This window comes from Lipophrys pholis, assembly GCF_963383615.2.
Source record: "Lipophrys pholis genome assembly, chromosome: 12".
In the NCBI taxonomy this organism is placed as follows: Eukaryota; Metazoa; Chordata; class Actinopteri; order Blenniiformes; family Blenniidae; genus Lipophrys; species Lipophrys pholis.
The window spans coordinates 10,105,601-10,130,492 of NC_137641.1; the positions used below are offsets into that span (position 1 = coordinate 10,105,601).

The following is a 24,892-nucleotide window of genomic DNA, read 5'->3' on the forward strand; positions in this document are numbered from 1 at the left end:
GGCCTAGTTTACGCAACGACATTTCAAGTGAAAACGCATCGATTTTGAGCTTCTGTTTCAGAAAAGTGACACGTTTACACAGCAACGTTTTGAAACTCAATGCCTGTTTACATGGAGACAGCAGGATCGCTGAAAAGGATGACGCATGCCAGGCCACTAGTCGGTGCTGTTGTTTGTTTTCGTATGTGAAACCACGCACGCACGCACGCACGCACGCACGCACGCACGCACGCACGCACGCACGCACGCACGCACGCACGCACGCACGCACGCACGCACGCACGCACACACACTTGGTCCTTCGATGAGAAATCATCCCTGATCGTTTCATGCAATTCGGGTGAGTAGTTTTTGCTAAAATTTGTTAAAAAAAACAACAAACATACATACAGGCCAATAAATAAATACACGCAGACGAAAACATAACCTTCTCGACCCCCCAAAAAAGCTGGTTGTCGTCACATGAAGTGAATAAAATCTACCATCTGCTATGTGAAAGATGCAGATTGTCTGTCGTGGGATGTTAAATATGTGCAACGAGCACAGTCCTGATCCAACAACAACAACAACTACAACAGCAACACGTCTCGCCGTCACCCAGAGGCAAACATAGCAGAAGAACAAATGCATTTCATTGCTGCTGGATCTCGTATGCAGAGATCAACCAGCTCATTCGGATGGCATGTGAAGGCTTCACACTGTGACACACGCCTACCTACGACCTGCAGACACAGGTACAGAGGAAGAGAGGCGGCAATTTCACAGGGTGGAGCGCCGATGACGACACGGCTGGCTCCGACTCAACTCCTCACAGTGTTCCCAAAATGTTCCGCCTCTCTTTAATGTTGACACTGTGTAGCTGTGCGATACAAGCGGAGGCTTTTTACTCACCGTTGTTTCTGTGTCGCACACAGTCCTGCAGCACGGCGTGCCACTTCTTCTGCTCCTTCTCCGTCATCACGCAGAAGTAGTGGTGGCGGGCGTACGGGTGCCACAGGATGAGGGGGAACGGCGTCGCACACTTGATGAACGGATTACTGCTCATTTTGGCCTTGACGCCTGCAATAACATGATACAACAAGAATGACGAAGTGACTTAACTTATTAAAGTAGTGTTACTACTTTTGACGGAAAAGAACTGATTAAGATCACACACATAGTTAAAACCACTTAACGAGAACATTTCAGAAGAATTTTGTGTGTCTGCCGCTCGTATCCTCTTGGTTTTGTATTTTTCACCCAAATCCCACCCACTTTGTCTGGCAAGTTGTTGGCAGTTTTTTGCAATTTTTGTGGAAATGGTTTGCTGAATCGTTAACAAAATTCCTAGTAGACAATTCCCAAATTTTCGATACATTTTGATGTGTTTTTTTTGAGTACGTGCTCCCGTTTTCACCAAAATCTCATCAACTTTGTATGGCAAATTGTTCTGCAATTTTTTGCGACTTTTGCGGAAACGCTTTGCCAAATCGCTCACAAAAGTCATAGCACACTATTCCTGAATGGTTTTTTTTGTGTGCGTTTTTGTGTGCGTTTTGTGTACATGCTCCCAATGGTGTGGGATTAGTCACGCACCTAAAATCCAGTGAAAAAAAAAGATTAAAGAAAAAAGGGCGCCAAGGATAGTAATCTCTGCACCTTTCCTCTTAAAGCGACAGGAACATAAAAATATGAATGAGCTCATTCATTTCATTCACGTGAAAACAGTTGCAGAACTGCTGACTCTCAGTCCCACTAACTGTATAGAGTATACAGTATAAATATCTTTACTATGATTATCTCTCTGGAAAAGTGTAGTTGTGTTTGCACATGTCTTAATGGGGTCATGTTATGCATAATTCACTTTCTAATGGTTTTTCCAACAGTAATATGCGTCGCCATGCCTGGCATGACACCACAAAACTTTTTTAAAAAGTGTGTTGCTCCAACGAACAAATCAGAAATCAAACCCTATATAGTGTCATCAGGGTTTTAGCCAATCCCAATCAAGGTAGCCCCTCCCTTTGACATATTTTGCACAATTAAAATTGGCTTTGTGTTGAGATTGTAGTAATTTTTGGTATTAATTGCTCAGATTTGGAAAAATGTAGACTTTTTCAAAATGTATCTACAGTCTGTGCCACAACAAAGAAAAACTTCCAAGTTAAAATTTAAAGATTATTATGGCCCTATTTGACCCGTGAACTAAAGTGTGTTTGACACAGTTATGACTCAGTATAGAATTGCCAGCAGAAACTGTGCTGTAGAAAGTAGCACTTCTGCAATCAATGTTTCCTTTAAGTCGGATCAAATAAATTGTGAAATATTGCATCATATTGTCCTTTGTGTTCTGACCTGGCAGGCTGTTATCGATCAGTTCCATGTACTCCTCCATCGAGGTCAGAGCTTTGTACCCGGCACAGTTGATGGTCACCTTGGAGTGAAGTCCTCGTTCATGTGCCTGTTAGAAAGAAGGAAAAACAAAAACCCACGGCCGTTTGTAACACAACCGTCTGGTTGGTCGGGTTCTATCGTCCGTCTACGGTGCCGTTCACTCACAGTTCTGGTCTCGTAGAGGTTGATGGCGTAGCTGTTTGGCACGTTCACGAAGCGATTCCTCCACTTGCGATTCTCCTCCAGGTACTGGAACAAATTCCCTGAGAAGATGGTGCGGCCCGCCAGAGGGTCCTGAAAAAAAATCATCCCATGAACAAAATGCGGTGTCAGTTATTGGCTAAATCAATAACCGTGACACATTTTCACATATCACAGCTATTTGATTCGATTTGCATTAAATATGCAAGCGTCTTAGCTGATGTTTTCAAACATGCAAATATGGAGTTCAATTGTACCTCAACATACACCTAGGCCTTTGTCTCTTGTTTGCGGGAAATATGAACTTGTATATAGAATGCGTGAACACTACTTTCAACATCTGTTCACAACTTCTGCAAACCATAACAAGTAAATCAGTTATTAGTGGACGATCAGTGATCATATATAGATCAGTGGCAGTTTAACATACATTTACTGATTCTTTCAAATTTTTCTAGGAAGAAAATGTCCTCTGGTGATTTATTCCACTACTAAGTGTTTCTAACATTAGCTAACCTCAATTAGTAAATCTGTCACTATATTAATCAAAGAGATCGGTCAGGAAATGTGCCACAGCTCCAGTTAAGTAATCGAGTTACAAGTCTGACTGCAGAGCAAAGAGAAGGTGAAAGACCTTGGTAGATTAGAAGAGAATGAGCAATACTGGCTTGGATGAGGTGAGATTAAAGATGAGTGGATGAGTGAGAGGATTATCACGGCCTGCGGGGGATCGTCAGACATTTGAGAATTTATTGAATGTCAATTAGCCTAAAATGTCCAAACACTGGTAACCCTGTAGAGTGCACTGCTATCTGTCCACTGGACACTCACAAGTATCTTTCCAATTTCCTTCCTGTGCACTAGACCCCCCCAAAAAATCTAGAAAGTAACATGTATGATGTGGTTCAACTGATCCACATCAGTAAAGTTAAATTCTAAAATTACCCAACAACATGATACAAGAATGACCGATTAACATCAAGTATTTGTATAATCATCAATGCAAAATAAATAAAATCTGAAGGACACATTTATAGTAATTACAGATAATTATTTACCCACTAGTTTGTGAAGTAATTACATTTAAAGCCATTACGATAAATAATCACCATGTTTAAATAATTTGCACAAGACTGTTAACCTTTGTTTGGAAATATATTTTCTGAAGCCGATTATATTATATCAGGGATTCTGTAGAACATCAAAAAAAATCTTTTGATTTGAAATGGTGTATTCGTGTGACGGACACGCAGCTGTCGTCCACATGGTGACCGGAGCAGATGAACTGCTGTGAACAGGAGCGGCGGATCTGTTCATGTGTGAAACGTGCCCCACTTTTCCCGCAGTGGCTGCCGGCGTGGACAAAGTGCGACCTTCATTGTGACCAAAATGAGACGGGAGACACAAAACAGCTAAAAGCTACCAGCCTCCTCATTAGGTTTCCAGCACGCAGACCCAACGGCGACCTGCTTCACGGAATCTGGTTTCCAGCTCGGTCGGCCAAACAAAAGAGACATTGATGGCGTTTTATGCAATAAAAGAATTATAGATATCAAAGGAATGGTGTGAATTTCTTCATTTTGGAAGAGAGAAGCATGAAGAACACATGAAGAAATAAACAGCAATATCAGCTGATTGAGATGATCAGAACGTTCTTAGTCATTTCAATTCTTTCATTATTAATTTAAAGCCAATGCTAATGCTAATGCTAATGGTTTTGTGCGTCTCAATTTGGGTAAAATCAATCTGAGCTCCAACAGAATGTAGTGGAAACGCGGTCGAGATCAACCTTTTTGTTTCCTGCAGCTCCCCCAGACTCCCTCCCAAGAAAATTTGCCCACTCTCGTCTCTAATTTACTGGAACACCAGAACCGAGCCAAACGCTGGCGCTCCGATAAACAGAACGAAAGCAGGAGCCCTCAGAACGAAAGCAACAGCCAGTTTTCCAGGTCTGTGTTTTTCTTTGACACATGCTCATTTGATGTCGACAACCTCCAATCAGAGCGAGTCCTGATCCCCGCAGTGATTCTGGCGTCGCAGTAGGCGGTCTCGTCGCAGACATCAGGTCGGGAGAGTTTCTCTCCACGCTTGTGCTTCCATGGAAGCGGATTGGACCTGTTGGGCGTGCTGACCTTTCTGTGCAGCAGCTGCGGCTGCGTCCCGCCTCCTCCTTCGATCTCGTAGCGGACGCTGTTGAAGAGAGCGACGGCGTACTGCTGCTCGTACACGCTGCCGAACTCTCTCATGACGTCTCCGGTCCGACCTGTAGGGAGACACACGGACATCAGGAAACTGAATGAAACACAACAAACTGAGCTCCGCTTCAGGAAAACCTTTGGTTCCATAGTTTCTTTAGAAGCTGTGAAAATGTTATTTCCTAAAAAAGGAGTTTTTAAATATTCTCTCCATCGTTTACACGGCCTTAGTTACAAGTGACAACACATAGTTGTCGCATTTTCATTTCAGAAAATTATTGTTTACCTGGCAACGTTTTGAAAACAATATCGCTTACACAAAAACGGTAAAAACGCTGAAATCCATGGAATTAGCATATTCATATGGCCAGATAACAAAGTTACCTACCAAGTCCCAGGAGAACTGTTGTTTTTTTCATTTACTTGCACATGCACAGAAGAACTATTTATTGCATGCAACATAACAGAGTTTCAGAAAAAGTTGCGTCTTCTCAAGTTGTAGCGTTTTCAAAAAGTTGCCTTATCAGTGGCTCCGAGCAACGTTATCACGTAAACTGATACCCAAGACGCAACCGAAGTTCTGTGTTCACTTGAAAATGATGTTGTGTAAACGGGGCCACGACTCACTTTAAAAGAGGGAGCAGCTGAAAAGATTAAAACGCGAGATTCTTAGTGAGGACTGGGTCAGGGTTTGAATCTCATCACAGCCTTTAACTTTAAAACCTTTAAACTTAATGCTCTCCTGGGACTGCAGTGTCTGCCTTCTGCTCTTTAAGGACACTAATCCCCATTTCTTCACTTCCGATCCGATCCCGATACCCAAATTTGGATATCTGCCGATACTGATAATAATCCGATACCAGAGCTCTGTTTGCTTTAATATTGTCATTATCATTATTGTTGATTTTATATGAGGTTGTAATAAACTCCTCTCTACAGGAAAGTATGAAATGTACAAATGTATACATGTCTTCTCCCAAAAGGAAACTTGAGGTTAGTATAAGGTCAGAAAAGGAAGCAGTACAAACTATTCGATCCGTGAATTCCGCTGGTATCGGAACCAGATGCCGATACTGGATGGGATCGACCCCATCCCTGGTATAAATGAGAGAATGAATTTCGCTGTACATGCGTTGTAGACATGATAAGAATTCTCCCTCTTTGAGCAATTTACATTCCTCAGTTAAATATTAACTGCTCGTTCCAGAACACAACCCTCACTGTCACTTTCAAAAACTGCTCGATTATAAAATTCAAAACAGTCATTTGAGATATTTGCTCTCCAAAGAGCGATATCTCCTGTTTGATTAATGTCTGGCAAATTCTAAATGGTTAACTCCAGTCAAAATAGCCAACATTTGAATGTCATTTTGTGCTTAGCAAAGATTAAAGAAAAGTTTTTTTTTTTTTTTTTTTTTGCAGGTATCCAACCCTGACAACTTCTGTATGGCTGCCCCGTTACACAAAAGGGAAATAGATTTGTACACATTCACCAAATAAACTTGGACCTCAATCAATTCAAAAGGTGAAGTACCAGAAGAGTACACCAATGGTAATCGAAACTCTAAATACACTGAATACAGCTAACTTTTATCACTGTGGCTCCCTAAGCATGACCCTTGACCCCCACCAGCTCCCCAGGTGCCCGCCATGACAGCCCACTAGGATGTGTAGTAAAGCTTAACTGTAATTTTAATGATGGGTTTCACCGCAGAGAAAGATTTGGCTCAAGAGGGACTATAAAGGGAAACTTATGTTTAGTAGCAGTCGATTTTAGAGATGAACTTTGTCCTGGAGCAGCAGACAAAACAAGACTGAGCCCCGAGCTGAGATATTTATGCCGCTGGCATGAAAGCGAGCAAACTAGCATTAGCCTCAAAGCCATGCTGTCAGGGCGAGTTGGTAAAAACACCCATAATGCAACAGAAGTTTTTTTTGGGACGTTTCACTGTATTTCGCACCCCAATGTTTCATGATGTCATTCATGGTTTTATTTTTTTGTTGACCGTACACATAATGCATAAACTGTCAGCGTCTAAGTTAGGAATAGATCAGCTCCTTTGTCTCAAGCCTTTGATGTCAAAATGTGAGTTGGGTTTACGTGCTTTCAGTAACGTAGTAAATGGCAACGACTGTGTCAGCGTCTATTACACTGATTACACTGATTACATGAACTCCACTGTACGCAACTGCAGACATGCAGGCCTGGTCGCCTTCAGGCATTTTCTGAGTTCAGCTGCTGCAGGTTTGGGCTGCTGGGAGACTTTAATTTGAGCACTGAGCTCTTCAAAAGTGACTCTCTTTTCTAAACTAAATAGAATTTATTGATTCAATGTTATTGATCCAAGTGTCACAAGAACCTTCATTTGAAAAACATTAAAGATAGAAAATACTTCTCCTTTAAATTTTAAAGAAACAATGACTTGACTCACAAAAGCAAAAGATTTTCACCTTCACTGTGATACCGCCATAGCTACTTCAACTCACCAGAACACAACACAACAATTCCACACAACAATGAAAAAGTGTGAAAATTTGCAGTTTAATTATAATCTTTGCACTAATGGTTGGACGAAACCAGAGCTTCCCGACATAACCTCCGGCTCTGTTCTTTCACCCCTTTCAAACTCGATCAAAGTTGAGTAATGAGACTAATTGTCAGTTTGGAGTGAAGGAGAACCTCCCAGTGAGGTTGAGTCACACTTTCCCGACTCAGCATCCTGAGAAGCGCTTCAAGAAAGACGAGGTGCACAAACTTCGCCCTGAAACTTGCGGTCTATCGGTGCGTTGGACGTTGTCGGTGTGTTTATGGACGGAGTGACGGAGGAAGGAGGGAGCCGTCCTGCGGCAGGAGAGTAGGAAGGAAAGAGCTGACAGGACAGGATAAACAGGGACACACTGTGGAGGAGGAGGAGGAGGAGGAGGAGGAGGAGGAGGAGGAGGAGGAGGAGGAGACACACTTATTAAAAACCGTGGGATGAGACGGGAGGGCAGCAACTGTCATGTTCCACAACGTGACTTTAAAAGTGTTGTTGGTAATCTTGTTCAATAATCCTCAGATCGAATTACTTTGAGTTTGAAAGGTGGAGACCTGTGACAACAGTAACACGAGTCAGCTGTGACACGCTTTAAAAAGAATTTCTCAAGAAAGAAAGAGAATCACCTTGCTCTAAACATGCTCAATGTTTTCCACACGTAGCAACAACATATGTTACCAATTTAGAATATAACAAGGTTGGCAAAATCAACGTGTTAACAAGGATTAATCTATCATCATGATTAACTTGATTCAAAAATGTAATGTAATGCAAACAACTCACAATCAGCGATCATTTAAAGGCGTTTAATAAACATGCTTAAGTGCAGATATATTCTCTTCTTTTATGAGTGTGTTTGCTCATGCACAATGAAATGCAATTAATATAGATTCAAAATGAATGACATCTAATGGCAATTAATTGTAATTAATCTACAGCAACCCTGTGATTAATCTGATTTGAAATGTAAACGTTTTATTTGCGAGTTCATGCAGATTCAGCTTCAAAAGTTACCAGTTGGCGAAGTGATCTTTCCCACTTTGGAGAATTCACTTAACAGTCACTTAAGGTCAGTGCAGCGGAGATCAACACAAGACTGTCAGACATGGCCAGCAACAGTGTCAACCAACATTACAATAACATGAGGTTTGTGAAATCTGTATTATCACTAGACGTAATGTCTGAAAACAGATGGTAAAACAGCTGTTTTCAGTTGCTCACATGTTATTTAAGTTAATGAATTCTGGTGGTTTTTACTGGAGCTGCAATAACGTTAGTTAATTACAGAGTACATCATGAGGAGACACTGTTTCCCATGCAGATGCACAAATGTTTTCATGTTGGCATTAAGCTTCTGGGACAAACTTCCCACTTTCCCATGTTTTTCCCACTGGGAAGTGGGAACTCCTAGGTTGAGTTTGTGATATCATTGACTGCTTTGGATTTCTTCAATCTAAAATTGAACTCGTGTTGCTTGTGTGTCCCTGCAAGTGTCTTTTCCAGCTACTTTTCCTGCTAATGGGTTAGCTGATCTCTGTGGTGTGGTTGCTAATGGCAACAACAGTCAACAATGGATTTACTTGTGTCACACACTCCAACAAAAACACATTCATGTCTCATCTATTAAATAACTGGTTTAGAGAAACAAGTGTACACACACACACACACACACACACACACACACACACACACACACACACACACACACACACACACACACACACACACACACACACACACTGTGTTAAATCTATGACAGCTCTGCCATTCATTGCTGAATTCAAGTAACTAGTTTGTAGCCAGAAACAATATGATAATGGACAATAACATCATAATTTTGGCACTTTTAAATGCAATAAACTATAATGTAATATAATGTAATAACTTACCAATAATGTAATAGGAATCAGTAAGAATCCTCAGTGAAAGAATATGATGACTATATAATCCACTATCCAGATATTTAGAAATAAACTGAACCAAAACTGCCCCAAAGATCATATTATTGGCTGTAATTACATTTTCAAAATGTTATTATAATACTGCCTCAACAACATGATGGCACTATTGTTAAGTTATCATATTATTGTCTTTATGTTTTTCATTCAAAATGTTCATTTTGTTTGTCCACACAATTTTAAAATGTTTACGATGACTTAACTGTCAAATGTTGATTGAAAATGTTCAGAAAGAAGAAATATAGCTCATCTTAAATACATTATCTACTCCTTTAATATACATTTAAAGTATTCACTATACCATTAACATTGAAGCATTATTACATAATATCCACCACATCAGTACACACAGTCACTCAGGTTGCTTTATTGCTGGTCTTTGTCATTACCTTCATTACCACCAGAGACGAGTTATTATTTCCGTTTAATCTTTCACAGGCTCATTATACTCCTCATATTACCAACGTTGGCAGGTTTCATTTAATGGCCATTGTTACATTATTGTTTGTCAAACAAATATTGACAGAAGCGTCAACAACATACCAACACGTCATAGTTTGCTGCTGACTTATGGGGTGTTGACCAGACTGGTTTAGTTTTGGAACAATCTTTGATAGTTTTAATTATTTGAGCGCCTCACTTAAACAAAAACGCTGCGGTAATCAAATTTTGTGCAGATGCTCTGTCTCTCCACTGAATCGGTGCTGCTCGGCCTCCAAATCAGCAGCCACTCGGTACTTTCCACTTGCTGTCTTGCTGTGCCAAAGTCAGCAGAGCAAGATGCTGCAAATGGACGGCGCCTTCTCCGGAGCATGGAAATAAAAATTCTGGGAACAAAGAGCACATTTAAAACCTCCACTCAGCCCCAAACAGTTCCCCCACCACTCACCGGTCCCTGGCATGGTGCCATCTCCTGCTTTCTCGTCTTACAACATCGTCAGTGAACCGATGCCTTCAGTGCTGACTCACAAATACCTGACATTTTTGTGCTCATATTAACTCTCAGATTCGAGCCACCCATGTCGACCTTGTACACGTCCCTCCCCTTAAATCCATGTCTTTAAAATTGAAATAGCTGACTGTATGTCAGTCATTTTAATTAATGTACAAGTGGCATATTGAAGGCGTTGGTACTGAGGCAAAGTGAGAGTGAGACGGGAAAAAAGAATATATCCATCAATAAACAGGTTTTTTAATAGTAAATTTTAAACACGTGGTGGGAAAAATTTGGGGATTTTGCAAATTAATTGAGAAAGACTTCAGTTTGAAAGTATACAAAAACATGGGAAGTTCAGGCTGTTGACTACACTTTTCTAATGAAAACTTCAGACTTTTGTTGTGTTTTGGCTGTTTATTCACACCAGGCGTGTCAAACTCATTTCAGGTCAGGGGCCACATGCAGTCCAATTTCATTCAGACTGGGTCGGACCCGTAAAATAGAGCCTGAACAACCTTCAAATTTAAACATGTAGTGCACAGTTTATATGATGGAAATGTCTATATTTTCACCAAAACCAAACAGTTACTATTGGAAATTACTACAATCTCAACAGAAAACCAATTTTAATGAAACCTCCTGGTGCAAAATACAGTGAAATGCACACAATAAATTCTCCTATAGCTGTTAGCTGATAGCATTATGGGTTTTTTGCAAACTCACACTGACAGCATGAGGCTACTTTGATAGCAACGATGTCGCTATTACAATTTGCTTGGTGATTTGGCGGCCAGATTGGAGCCTCTTGAGGGCTGGTTTTGGCCCACGGGCCTTATGTTTTACACCCCTGGTTTACGTGATAATGTTGCTGGAAATCACTGCACATGTGCCCTGTAATCTAGTAGTTACAGTTCTGTTGTTCTGCACATGTAGAAATCAACATTGGTAGATAAACATTAATAACAGTGGAGGATTCCATTTCTTACACACAGCAGATCCTGGCCTGTATGACAAAGAACCAGCCCAATTGTATTCATCGTACTGTTTTCAGCATGGGTGGGGGTAATGGAAAAACACAGCACCCGCTAGTGGCCTAACATGCAAACTACATTGGGATTCACTGGATTGTTTTCAAACTGTTTCCATCTGATATGAAAGTTTTCTGAAACAACAACGGTGTAGGTTCCAGTCGATCGTTGTGTAAATCTCAATTATAGGAAAACTTACTTATTAAATCTACAGAGTTCTACAAAATGTTGCGAAGGGCTCAATAAACATAAAAGTATGAAATATAACATTTTTCTAAATTTTTCCCATCAGAAACATCAGTACAGATTGTTTCCACCAATGATTTCTGCATAAGGCATCTTACCAGCTTTTTAATTCGAATTCAAATTTTAATCTGACGCTAACAGCCGACAACAGGAAGTGAAGGAAATTCACATGTAATATCACAAAAAATCCCTTTCTTGCTCATATTATTATTTTTGGATCAAAGAACTTCTAAGATTATTGAATTGAGACGACAGTTTAGCAGCCTATATTTTGATCTATAGTCTCACGCATTTCTACACGACACACATTTACAGGGATTAACAGAACAGAAGACATGCATGATGAAAGAAACCCACTAGTAATATGTTCTCAGTGTGAGAAAAAAAAAGCTGAATTTGCCAGAAAAGTATAAATTTGTCTTGAGATTAGATGAAGAGAAAGCCGGTCTTAACATAATCCTGCAGTGTTAGACAGAAGACGGTGTGGTGCGATCACTGAATGGCTGTTGTTCCCTTCCAAGCCTGCCTGGTGTTTATTGCTAAGATACTAGCGTCCACGGTCAGACGCGGCTCTAATTTGACCTACATGTGAGCCTTGCCTGCAGTTCTCCTCCCGGGCAGGTCAAATCAGAGCCACTCGTGCTCTGATTGTAAACGCCAGCGTGCAGCTTCTTCTGGATCAATTCTGCTCTCAAAGCTGAACTCCCTGAATTGTCAACCCTGTACGAATCAGCAGTTTGCATATAACTTTCTTGACAGTCGATGAGTTTATTTCAAATAATTTACTGGGCTTATTTTTAGAGCTCCGCATCCTTTTTTCTGACGAGTCTTCAGATGTCGGCATGATGACACAATAGAAGAGAACATCAGGGTCCAAAGTTATTATTAGGCATGGGTCCAGAGAGGATGATCCAAATATGTCTAAAACATTTCTTTGAGGTGTATTTCCTTTTATGAAAAGCTGCATGCAGTGGCTGCTTATTTGCCTATAAATAGAAAGATTGCACGGTGTACATCTGAGGTGTCAAAATAATTTCACTGCGAGGTCACATACACGTTTCATTTTTGTGTTTTTGTTTCCGAAAACCTTCACGTTTACACAGAAACGTTTTGAAAACAATGTCTGTTTACACAGAAATGGCAGAAACACAGTGTAGTTAGCATGCCAGACAACAGGTTGGCGCTGTTGTTTGTTTTTGTTATGAAACCACACACGCATGTGCACTCAGAGAGCAATGGTATCATGTGGACACATGACAAAGTTGGATTATTATTACAGTGACTGTCAACTATAAAAGTCCCAAGTCCCAGGAGAATGTGGACCGGGAATCGTGCCACTCTGGAGGGAAACATTGTTCTTCTTGTCTCTACTGAGCGTGTGCAGAAGAACTATTTACTGTGGCCGTGGCACACGTGCGCTCTGTAGCAGCGTCTCTGCCGTCTACATGGAGACAAAGTCGGAACGTTTTCATAAAGTGGCATTTTCACCGACTCGGTCATGTAAACAGACACAAAAACAAACCAAAACAAAAGTTTTCTATTCTCACTTGAAAACATTTTGGTCTAAACGAGGCCCGGATCTCAAATGAACCAGACTAGTAAAATAGGAGCACAATAAGCTAACTAAACTTTTAAGTTTTAAGAGTACGTTCTGAAAATTCTCCCATTTGATGCCATTTTTAAAAAATAAATTGGTGATTGTCTCTCAGACTAATGAGCAAAATGTGAGCCACTTCTCAGAGGAGAATTTCTGCAGCGATGAGCGTGACGCTTTTATAAGCTCAACCCTGAAAGTATGAAAGTATGGCTCAAGCTATTTATAAAAACAACCAAGTGTCAGGCTTCCGTTGATCAATGTTGCCTCTCCTCAAACTACACAAACCCAAGGAGGTCAAAGAAAACAGCAGTTTAACATTGAGAAATGCCAGTCAGTGTCTTGTTTGCATGATCTTCTAACAGGCCTGATCAAAACATTCTGCAGGACAGTTTAGGCCCTCACACCACATATTGGGCCCCCCCCCCCGCCCCCGAGCCTGTTTCTCCACTTCGGCCACAATCACACCAACAGGAGCTCGTTCAACACACACTGGTGGTTCACTGTGTTAAGTCTGCTTAGATAAAGGCCGCAGGAAGGCATCGGGGAGAGAAGGGGGGGGGGGGGGGGCAGACAGCAGTTAACCCTGTGACATGTTGCTACCTGCTGCACTCCAGCGCTGCCGCTCAGTATCTTCTCCTTTTTCTCTGCAGTCTCATCAGCAGAAAATAGCAGCAGGGAAGTTCAGATGAAGGCAGCTTCAATCAACAAGTCGATTTGGGTTTTCTTTAGTTCAGGTTACAGAGCAAGATACTTTGACGAGACGTGACTGTCGGAACCAAAAACCGTAGACGTGGTGGTTGTTTTTGACACAGATTAGCTCAAGAGAAAATGAATCCACCTTCACAGTCCAGTTCAACAGATTCTAAATTAATGTCATTTAATCAAATGTAACTTAGGCTGCTGTTGATTTGAAAATGTTGGTTTGCATAAGAATCCTCCATATCCAAGTTACATCACTGGATCACCATTTATTTAAACTTCCATGACAGTAATGTTCTATCAGCTGAGTTTAAAAGTTTGAAAGTTATGGCCCCAACAACAATAAGCCCTGTGAGTAATGAGGCATTAAAATGTGGTAATCTCACCTTATTACTGGATTTTCTCTGCATTTATGAGGAAACAAATGTGTGCATCAAATTGCTCTAGTTTATTGTTTCCCTCCTTTTTTCAGGCCAGCTCTGATGGACACGTCCACTTTCACAAACACACAAAGCCTTTGAAACATAAGCAATGAGCAGATTAGAGGGTTTCTTGTAAACATGGGAGAAAGTGTTGAATTTATAACCCAATTAAATACATAGTTATTAATCTCACAGGAAATGGAAAGACAATGGTCATTAAGGACATCTGAACCAAATTTCAACTAAATTTACAATATCTGCCAGCTTTACTTCAAGATAAGACGATATTACTGTGCCTATGCTGATAATCAGACATATTTCTAGTCCATGTGTTCAATGTACATTGAGACAGTTTGGTCCTCTGGGGGAGACATTGCTGTGTCTCTCACAAGTAGAATTAAAATATACCGGCCAGCAGGGATATACAAGATCTCCTCAGCACTAGTAATAACACTGTTCCTGGCATTAATCACGTATTAATTACCAGATTGTTGCAACCAAAAGTGCAGGGCTGCACCAAGCGCTGCTCTTTGTGCTCTTGAACCTTGGATTTAATTACGACATTTAAACCCACGTGAAAGAGCGTGAAAGTGTCTGTCTTTGTGGGTTTTAATGTTAGGCTATCACTTTTATATCCCCCCCATGGTTTGTATGCCTTTTGTGATCCTGTTGGCAAAGTGACTGTGGTGTGAAGATAATTTCAGACCCGTCTCACACTGATCTCATGCTGGGCAGAAGTATATGGTTGCATGGCTTTAAGTCGTGTTGTTTAATAGGTAGAATCTAATGCATGAATAAAACATATGGAAAAGATCAACGCAGCTTAATGTCTACAAATATCAAATATATATAATTTAAAGTGACATAAAATTAAAAAGAGGTTGCATTGTGGGATGATTCTGAACATCTTAAGTGATCTTACATCTTAAGTGTGTTAGCCTCAAACAGTTTCGGGTTTGTAACTTTTTCTGGGAGTACTTTCTCAGTCTGCTTCACCCAAAAGCAACAACAAACAAAGTCAAGTGCCTGGACCTCAGCAGCATAATCTCTGGTCTCCTCGTGTGAGGACGTCTGCCAAGCACAGTCCTGAAGCAAAACACGCCAACTGAGGCCACATTTTCTGGAGATTTGCAAGATGCAAACCACAGAAGCCAACATGAAAAGCAACCGCGTCCCGTGGGACTGTGCTGGTGCGTGACTACAGAAATGTAGGGAGAGCAGGAGTAGTGTGCAGACCCAAGATCCTGCTCTTGTTCCCGGCTGAGACAATGAGAGTGAGAGGGAGAGAGAGAGAGCAATCTGAGCAATCTGAGCAATCTGAGACCTAAATAGCACTCAGTCCCCAGACTTACACTAACATGATCCTTTCTGACAAACCTGCTTATTATCTCTGAGGAACAGGCCGGCAGCGGCTGGCGTTCAAGTGAAAAAGCAGAACAAAATATGCAGCAGTGACATAAGGGAGAAGCCTTTTCTTCTTTTAGCGATTTGATCAGATTTGAACAAAGCCGGCGGGGAAAAAAACCCCGCTGATAGTAAAATTGTAACAGGAGCGTAAGAGAAAGGTGCACATGTTTCTGTTCATTTCGTCTAAACCCTGCTTTAAACGAACCTGATTGTTGTGTGAAGCTGCAGCGCTGCGCGCCTCTTACCTGTAATCATCTCGCGCCTGCTCTCATCCAGGTGAGAGGAAACCACGTCCCCCATGCTTCACCACAGTCTCGCGAATCCCGCAGATATCCGAGGTTGTTGCCTTTTTCCTGGTGGTAACTGGCTTTTGTTTGGTTTTTTTTTTTTTTTTTAGTGAGGGGAATATTTCCAGCAGTCTCCGCTGGGAATGTGCTTGACTTTCACCCCCTGAGAGGCTCGCGCACTGATCCGAGCGGCGCTGCGCTGCGCTGCGGTGCGTCTCCGGAGCGAGAGCGCAGGAGGAGTAAGACGAGGAGGAGGAGGAGGAGGAGGAGGAGGTGAAAACTGCTGTGACACACCCTCTGGGAGTCATCACTGGTTCAACGTGTTCAGTGGGCCCTGACAGGGTGTGGTCACATCCAGGCGCGTAATGGAGCCGCAGAGACACACTACAGTGTGCAGACCTGCGCGGCTGCATGGAAATCACTTTCTCTCCACCCATTTTCTCCAGCATTACGCTTGAAATCTGTTAATACCATTTAAAATACAACCTCTGTGTGATCACCAATAAATTCCTCTAAAACCACCCTTAATAACACGTTTTTAAAAGAAATTTCAATCTATCCAAATCCAAACTAGTCGGAATTTATAGATCGTTTCTTCACATTTCGAGAAAAATGGTTTGTTTTTTTGTTACACTCGGTTTACCTTTTTCAGACACAAAGACAGATGCTGCCCCCTTGTGGACAATATGCGTCACAACAATGATGTTGAACTGTTTTTCTTTTATCACAGGGAAAATGTGGCATGTGGTGATTTCCCTCAACTCGGAACTCGGAACAGCTCCGAGCCTCCTTTCCGAGTGTTTACATGTCAGTTCTTAAAACAAGAAAATCTGTCATGAGGTGTGGTGATCAGAAAAAGACCAATGATATTAATTAAACTACATTTTTGATGTATTTACTTCTACACTTGCTGCTGGATTTTAAGTGCGTGATCTACCCTGGATTGTATTGCGTTTATTCCACCAGAGTACATCCATCCTTTTTATTTCTTTATTCCATTTCGGAGTCATGGGGTATTGGAACGGCCAATATTAATATTATAAGATTCTGAAATCTCTCCCAGTGCGCATGCATTTTGGAAGGCATGTGCTCAAGTGAATAAAGGTAACCCCACTTATAAATTCCTCTGAGAAAAACGCAGAACTGTAATTCATGGAACTTAATATTACAGCAGTCACACAGAGTTTAATCCTAATCTCACTTCCGGAAACAACTGTTCACTCAGAGGACATTGTCCTTTCCCTATTTACAGAGCAGTTATCATGTAAAATAAACATAATCAAGATGTTATAATCGTCACAAAATACACAAGTATCAGGATGTGATGTTTAAAACTACCAACTAGTTTCTCAGATTATTGAATTACGAACACAGATGGATTTATTCAACAAGTTCACGCAGCTCAAGTATTCAACAATACTAATGCTAATAATAACATTATTATTATTATCATATTATTATACACACACACACACACACACACACACACACACACACACACACACACACACACACACACACACACACACACACACACACACACACAGAGTGATGAAGTGGTTTGTTGCACCAGTGGATAAAGTTCAGTCTAAACAGGTTTTAGTGTGTAGATACTTCAGTTACCCTCCCGGAGTCTAAAAACATGATTACTCGGCCAACTGGTGAGTTTCATCTATGAATGTGTGTGACTGTCAATCTTCTAGAGTGACGACGTGTCCAGGGTGGAATTGACCTTCACACACACACTCAGGTGAGATCCGTTCCAGCTCGCCAACATTCCTGAACTTTATAAAACTGTATTGAAGGTGGATGAAAGAATTCACTTTTATTTTATGCAGAATAATTACTCATAAAAAAAACGAGCTTTTCTTTTTTTTTGTTCTGTTGCTTAAAATTACAACTGGAAGAGACACCACTGTGTCCCTCAGTGAAATCAGTATCTGGTCGGGTCGTGCATCAGTGTGGCACGGAGTATGTTGACCTGCTGAGGTGGGATGATGACATCATGAGAAGAGGCCAGTGCAGCACTAAGAATCAGTCCAGTTCCACCTCTAACCTCGTGTGTCGTAACAGGAAAACACTAAATGTTTCCCTGAACTGGGGAAGAAGAAGGAATTTCTTGGTTTGACTGTTGTTAATTTTTCCAAATCTTGATCAACTTTCTGTAAATGTCACAAATGTGTTCCCACCCAAAGGCAGAACAAAATGAATTCATGGAACAATAGAGATAAAATAATAATGTGATACACATGCAGGCATAAAACATGCTGCTTTTCTAGAGATACACATGGTGAACATGGTGAACATGGTGAACATGGTGAACATAGTGAACATAGTGAACATGGTGAACATGGACACTTTCAACCTCTTTCTATTGAGTCAAACATCAATCACCCTTTATTTTTCCAGAACCACTAACATTGGTGTAATAGTGTGCATCACTACTTCTTTACTCACGGTACCAGTGAATTTGGTTTTCACATGAGTGTAAGAACAAACTGATTGTTTGTCCATTTGTCCTGCGATTATAAGCGTAAATTGATGTCCTGTGTTTGTCTTAAATTACAAAGACTAAATTTAATGTTTGTGGGGATGAATTCAATATTTAGCACACCTGCTTGGGGGAAATGTGTTTTAGTTGAATAATTGATCCATCAGATGTTTACACCACAGAATCCAGAGTGAGAGTCGTACAGAGCTCCAGTGCAGCGCTTGTTTGAGTGAGAGAGGAAATGGTTCAAAATGACGAATCAGCAGGTATTACATGCATTTTCGTGTGCTCATTCAAATATATCTTTTTACTCCTTTGACTGACCTATTGCATAAAGCCCAGTCAACAGTGGAGCTTGATGAGGAGTGTTGGAGTCAAACGTCAAGATCCAACACACACAGGTAGTGGACCACAAGTCCCACATTCCCAGTCTTGGTTCATCAATGACCACAATGCAGCATCACATGTCTTATCTGGGCTCAGGACCACGCCTGTCTTGACAGTTACTATTTGACTCAGCTCCTGTTTACTGAAGGAGGAGCAACTCCTTATTCCTGAACAAACTCAAACCTGCTGACAGCAACACAACAGATGCCAAAAAACTCATACACTCATTCACAACTTTAAATAAATGCTCCCTCTGTCTGTTGTTTATCTCTGCATCAGAGAAGATTATTCCACAACGTCACATGTTTTAACTCAAACAGACTCCCGACAAACTGATTTCCACAATCCCAGCAGACCTTAACACGTCTATATACTTAAATCACATTTTAATTCAGGGACCACAAGCAGGTTTCATCTTGAGTGGGCCAGACCTGTAAAATAGTGCCATTATAATATTTGATTTTAAACTGTGACGTTTTTCTTTGTTATTACCTGGAGTATACGTGATGAAAATTTATTTTCACAAAACCAAACAATGACTACAGAAAATGACTACAATCTCAACATAAAGGCAATTTTAATTAAACCTTCTGGAGCAAAATACAGTGAAACGTCCAAACCACCTCTTCTGTAGTTGTTGCATTATGGGTGTTTTTACAAACTCACCATGACAACATGGCTCTGCTCTTTCATAGCAGCATCACTGACATCACTGACAAGTCTATATTTTCAGTGATTGCATGTTAATAAAGTATGTGTGGTAAAGAATATTATCTAGGTTAATTAGAACTTAAAGGGCTTGGATGTGGTGGGTTGAGTTAATAAGATCCACCAGAGGTCCGCCAATGCGGAAGGATACGCAGTGACGTTTCCAACCGGAGGCTCCTCCGCAGCGCCGTGAGATGATCAGAGGGAGAGAGAGAGGGAGGAAGCAGAGGGCGATCACTCGGTCCAACACTCAGCAGCACCATGGCACCTATCGGATTAAAGGCGGTGGTCGGCGAAAGTAAGATTTTTTGAGCATTTTAATCCCTGATTTCGACTCGTAAAGCTGCGCGCCCCTGCATGTGCGCTCCTGTGATGGAGAGAGTGTGTGTGCGTGTGTTTTTATTCTAATGCGGGATGCGGATGGCCGCTCGTGCATCTGGGTGATGATGGTGATGAAGGTGGTGCTGTGACGGCTCCATTGTATTGCGTTGGAGAGCCGAGAGGCGCACTGAGGCTCTGCCTCTCTGCGCTCCTGCGGCGCGGATGCGCAATCGTATTTCAAGCTGCCGAGAACTGAAAATGGCTTTGACGAGAGATGAGTAGCCTGCCGGTGGAAAATACAGGCATCCCTCTCCAGAAGGAAGCAGAGAATTCTATATACGCCCTTTTTTTAAAGCTTCAATCAGCGTTTTATTCCAGGAATATCTGCGCTGCGCTGAAGCTGCATCATCGTGTTGTAAAGGTTCAACCTTCACTCTCACTCATGAGCTAATCACAGTAAACATGTCAGGAAATGCTGTTTGCGACCAGATATGGAGATTAACCGCCTCCATCAGTGGGATCCCCTCGTTCCAGCAGAGCCTCACCCCTCGGTTGGAGCACGAATCGGTTGCGTAAAACACAATTTCTCCAGCAGAGCAGAGACGAGACGCCGCCTGCTCCTTCTCGCTGTAATGGCGGACTGTGGGCAAGTCATAAAACTTGTTTTGACAAATAATAATCAAACAGTAAAGCGATGGGTGAGAAATTCCGCATTAGAGGCCGGTCAGCGCCGACCAGCGCGCGTCCTTCCATCCTCATCGTGCCCTTTAAGCTGCGGTGCGGCACCATGAGACCCAACCCCGGACAGTCCCGCATCACCAGGACGCTGTGGACGCCACATCTGTCACTTCGGCTCATTTGAGCTCCGGCAGTGTGGATGGGTGTGTTGGTGCTGATGCAGGCCTGAACATGGAGTCGCAGCTCCATCCTGCCTCAGCAGGGTCAACTGGGTGCTGGAGTGAGTGGTGGAGTGGTGGAGTGGTGCGATCACGCCAGGCGGGCCTGTGCAGTGAGCAGGACGCACAGAGACCTCATCTAAATGTGGAGCCAGGTGTCGGATGCCTCATTCTGCTAATCTATTCTGTGTGCAGTCCTGTTTTTTCTTCCTTTTTTTGGTGGCGGGCCCTGCCCCTGCTGCAGGATCTGCTTCACCTGTACTCATTTGGTTTCATATTTCACAAACATAAATCCACATGGTTCTTCTTGTAGGTGGGCTCACCTCTCTCTGTGCTGAGGAGATCGTCCAGTCAAATAAATGGCCTAAGATCATATTTGAACAGATTCTGCAGCAAAATGTAGATTGTTTAACGCGCGCACACACACACACACACACACACACACACACACACACACACACACACACACACACACACACACACACACACACACACACACACACACACACACACACACACACACACACACACACACATTTACATGAAGCAAAACCCCATCTCACTCCTGAATTCTTAATATTGATAGTAAAAACTTGACTTCTTTAGAAATATTCATTCCAAAAAATATTGCTGCTCCACAGAAATCTAGTAGATTAACTGTGAATATTAAGAATAAACAAATTTCTAAGGTGCTCAGATTAGATTAGATTAATGTTATACGATTGTTAAAAACATGTAGTAATGCAAAAACACATCATAACGTAATATATCTGATATGAATATAATGAAAAGATGAAAATTATATCAATTATGAATTATATGATTGATTAAAAAACACAAGCACTATTTAAACTCCCCAAATTGTACATTCTTCAAAAACCCCACCTTTGTTAAACTTTGTTTGAATTCGATGAATTATTTACTGCACACATGTAACTAATATAGTGTAACATGCCATGATGACATTATCCAACAAACACAGCATTATTTCTGCCTCGTTATGAAGTTAGCCCTTTGAATCCCCACTGTAGTCAGAACTGTTTGGAAACTATAATTGGACTCTTTATATTCATATAGCAGTTTACAAGATGTTAATCGTTCAGAAAAAATACATTCTTTTCAGATTTATGTACAATCTGCATCATGTACCTGAATTACCAACACTATAGTGTGTTATCAAGAAACTGAAGTGCAATACTGATTCATAATGAAGATTATACTCACCTCTACACATATTTTTCCAATAAATGTTAGAATTGACTGAATGTAAGACTCATTGATTTATATTTGCAAGTACTATTAGATGACATTTAAGGGTTGAAGGAGTGTCCGCAACTTTATCGTACAACGGGATGAAATGGGTTAATAGGTCTGTTTGCAGGCAATGAGAAAACGTGGCTGTGTTCACCGTGACGTGGTTGTATTTGACGGAGCTGACTTTGAATAGAGACGATATCATCTGCACACCTACTCTGTTATACAATGCAGCCTTGCATGCCGATGAGCCTCGCATGCTGTGCGTGCTTTAATCATTCAACCCTGGAAATTACATAACCCACTTTTGTAAAAGTGGAGGCCGGCTCGTGCGCGTCGACTGTTCCAGAAACAACGTAAACACCCGGCAGGACGCAGCGGGCGACACCTGCACTGGCTGGAGGTGAAGATTGGTGGAGGCGGTGAGGGGGGGTAGAGAGGGGGGGGTGGAGAGAGAGGGAGCGGAGTTGAGGGTTCTCTCTGCAGCAGTTGAAGAAGAAGGTGGCGATGGGGGTGGAGAGGCAGGGGGATGGGCAGCGAGCCGAGCTTTAATGCCTGTGTACGAGCTCCAATCCCAGAGTGCAACATGAGGAATGAGGGTGAACGAGGCCTCGTCACTCTGATCTCCATCTTCAGTGGTTCTGCAGGACTGAACCGGATCACAGGAAGCTGTGGAATCATTGTGCCGAGTGACGTGGACAGGGCAGGTGTGTTCCATCCTGTGTGTAGTTTACGAGGGGGGGATTATGAACAAATACCCTGGTCTCCCTCTCCCCCCTTCATCCTCAATTATTATTCTCGTCACTCGGAGGGGAACAATTCTTTCCTCCCGGACCGAAACACATCGAATAGATGCAGTATTATATATAATTTTGGAGCAAAGCAGCACCCAAATATTAAATGTTGGTCTAAATAACAGATTCAATTCAAGATGTCAATTATTGATTTATAGCCAATAATGAGTCTTAGTTGCAGTGCAGTGGGACGGTACATTTAGGCTGTGAACCTTTTCACTTGTTACATTAATAGTCTAGATTTTATCACTTCAAATTGTCCACATTATATTTGTTCCATTAATAATTTTTAGTATGAAATCTGTGTATTTTGACATGTTTATTTTCAAGTTAGATAAAGGAAGATGGATAAATTCTGTAGATAAGAAGCACTGATCTGTTTTCATGGTACGAAATAAACTTGGTCTGATGCGTTCAGGGGCATCATCAAAACCAAACGGAGGATTTTTGTTCTCATTAGACCTTATAATTGTGACAAATGTAATACTTCATTAATAAAGATTATAGGACAGCCTTCTGACTTCAGCCATATTCTTTTATTGGTTATTTAAAGCGTACATTATTTTTATTCATGGACGTAAATGAAATGTTTTATCAAACATAAACTATTAATTCATTCATTCATTGTCAGTGTGTGAGTTGACTGTAAAATCTCCTGTGGCCGGTTGTCAGGTTTAAAAACAGAACGTAATGTGATGTCCTCAATGGCATCAATCCATGCTTTATCTATTCTCACTCCATCCAAATTGACGTCATGAGGTTGCAAACAAAGTCTGCTGGAAAGGCAGCGTTCACTGTGGACAGATCAGTTCAGATGTCAATGTCTCATTCCATTTGGTTTAGTTCAGGTACCTAATTCGTCCATTCGTCCGTCTTTTGAACGGCTTCATCCAACTAACAGGTTTAATAATATCACATGGTTACATTTAGGAGAAGCTATAATTATTGTCTGACATTCATAATGGCCTTTGTTTTTGGGGTGGGGGGGTGTTTATATTTTAGCTGACAAATGAACAGACTGACACATACAGTGTGTGTCCAGCCATCGATGTCTTAATCTATTAATTATAGTAAAAGCAATATTTTCGTCACAGTCTTCCGCCTGTCTGAGAGAAATGCAGTGAAACTGCAGCTTTGGAATTTCTTGCTGCAGTGAGTCTCTGGATGATGGTGCAAAAAAAAACACCATTTCTTCAGTTTGCGAAGCGACATATGAAGTTATTAAATCCAAACTGAGGCCAGACGTTGCCTCTTAGGATATGACTTACAGATAATTGCAGTGTGTTGCATACAGACTGTATGCCGCTGCCGCTGCCGTGCATTGAATTGTGTTTTCTTGGTACAATCTTCTACCTATATGTTTAAGAGAGAGTGTTTTGAATGAGTTGTAAAAATTATTGAACAAACCACTTTATAATTACTGCGCATAACCAAACAGTGTCAAAACCCTTTGTAACTGCATATCGATTGATTAGATGAAGTCTAACACCCAATCATCAAACTGTATCTCAGTATTGTGTCACTGACTGAACTGAGTTTTGATCAATAACATTCGACTGTTTTCTTATTTGACATCAGTCATTCTAATTAGAATTAAATAGGACATTTCAGAATTTAATTCATCTAGTTTCGCTGCTCACAGACGTTTGTACCAACGGTTACTTTGCATCTAGTTGTGGACTCTCGTCACTGTGATGTAAACAATAGGAATTATCTGTATAGACGACAGATCAGGTATCAGCTTTTTAACCTCTGGTGATGCCGTCAGTGCTGGTCTATGTTGGTAGTGCCAGCATCAGTCCAGCATCTTATCAACATCTGACCAGGCTATAACCATGAAGACTGGTGTAGACCAGCAACAGACCAGTATAGAGCCATATAGACCAACATCAGACCAATGCAGGCCATCATCTGATCAACATCTGACCAGCATAGAAGCATGTAGACTGGTGGAGACCAGCAACAGACCGGCAACAGACAGCAGATAAGTGTAGACCAGCATCTGAGCGGGATAGAACCAAGCAGACCAACATGTCACTAGTGTAGACGAGCAACAGACCAGTGTCGACCAGTATCACACCAACGTAGAGCAGCAACAGACCAGTGCAGACCAGTATGAGACCAACGCAGACCAGCATCAGACCATCACAGAAC

At 41.5% G+C, this 24,892-nt stretch overlaps 2 protein-coding genes across 3 annotated transcripts in view; one reads left to right on the forward strand and one right to left on the reverse strand.

Moving 5' to 3' along the window:
• The window catches only part of niban2a (niban apoptosis regulator 2a), a 39,863-nt gene extending 23,757 nt beyond the window's left edge, over nucleotides 1-16,106 (reverse strand). Inside the window, exons 1-5 of the mRNA XM_080477105.1 lie at nucleotides 15,846-16,106; nucleotides 4,707-4,837; nucleotides 2,539-2,667; nucleotides 2,335-2,440; nucleotides 892-1,059 (exon numbers count right to left, since the gene is read on the reverse strand). Coding sequence (XP_080333231.1) covers nucleotides 892-1,059; nucleotides 2,335-2,440; nucleotides 2,539-2,667; nucleotides 4,707-4,837; nucleotides 15,846-15,900 — 589 coding nt within the window. The 5' untranslated portion in view covers nucleotides 15,901-16,106. The remainder of the gene's footprint in view (nucleotides 1-891; nucleotides 1,060-2,334; nucleotides 2,441-2,538; nucleotides 2,668-4,706; nucleotides 4,838-15,845) is intronic.
• Nucleotides 16,107-19,664: 3,558 nt separating this feature from the next.
• The window catches only part of stxbp1a (syntaxin binding protein 1a), a 37,484-nt gene continuing 32,256 nt past the window's right edge, over nucleotides 19,665-24,892 (forward strand). For both annotated transcript variants that reach the window (XM_080476680.1, XM_080476681.1), the window contains exon 1: nucleotides 19,665-19,771. In XM_080476680.1, coding sequence (XP_080332806.1) covers nucleotides 19,735-19,771 — 37 coding nt within the window. In that variant the 5' untranslated portion in view covers nucleotides 19,665-19,734. The remainder of the gene's footprint in view (nucleotides 19,772-24,892) is intronic.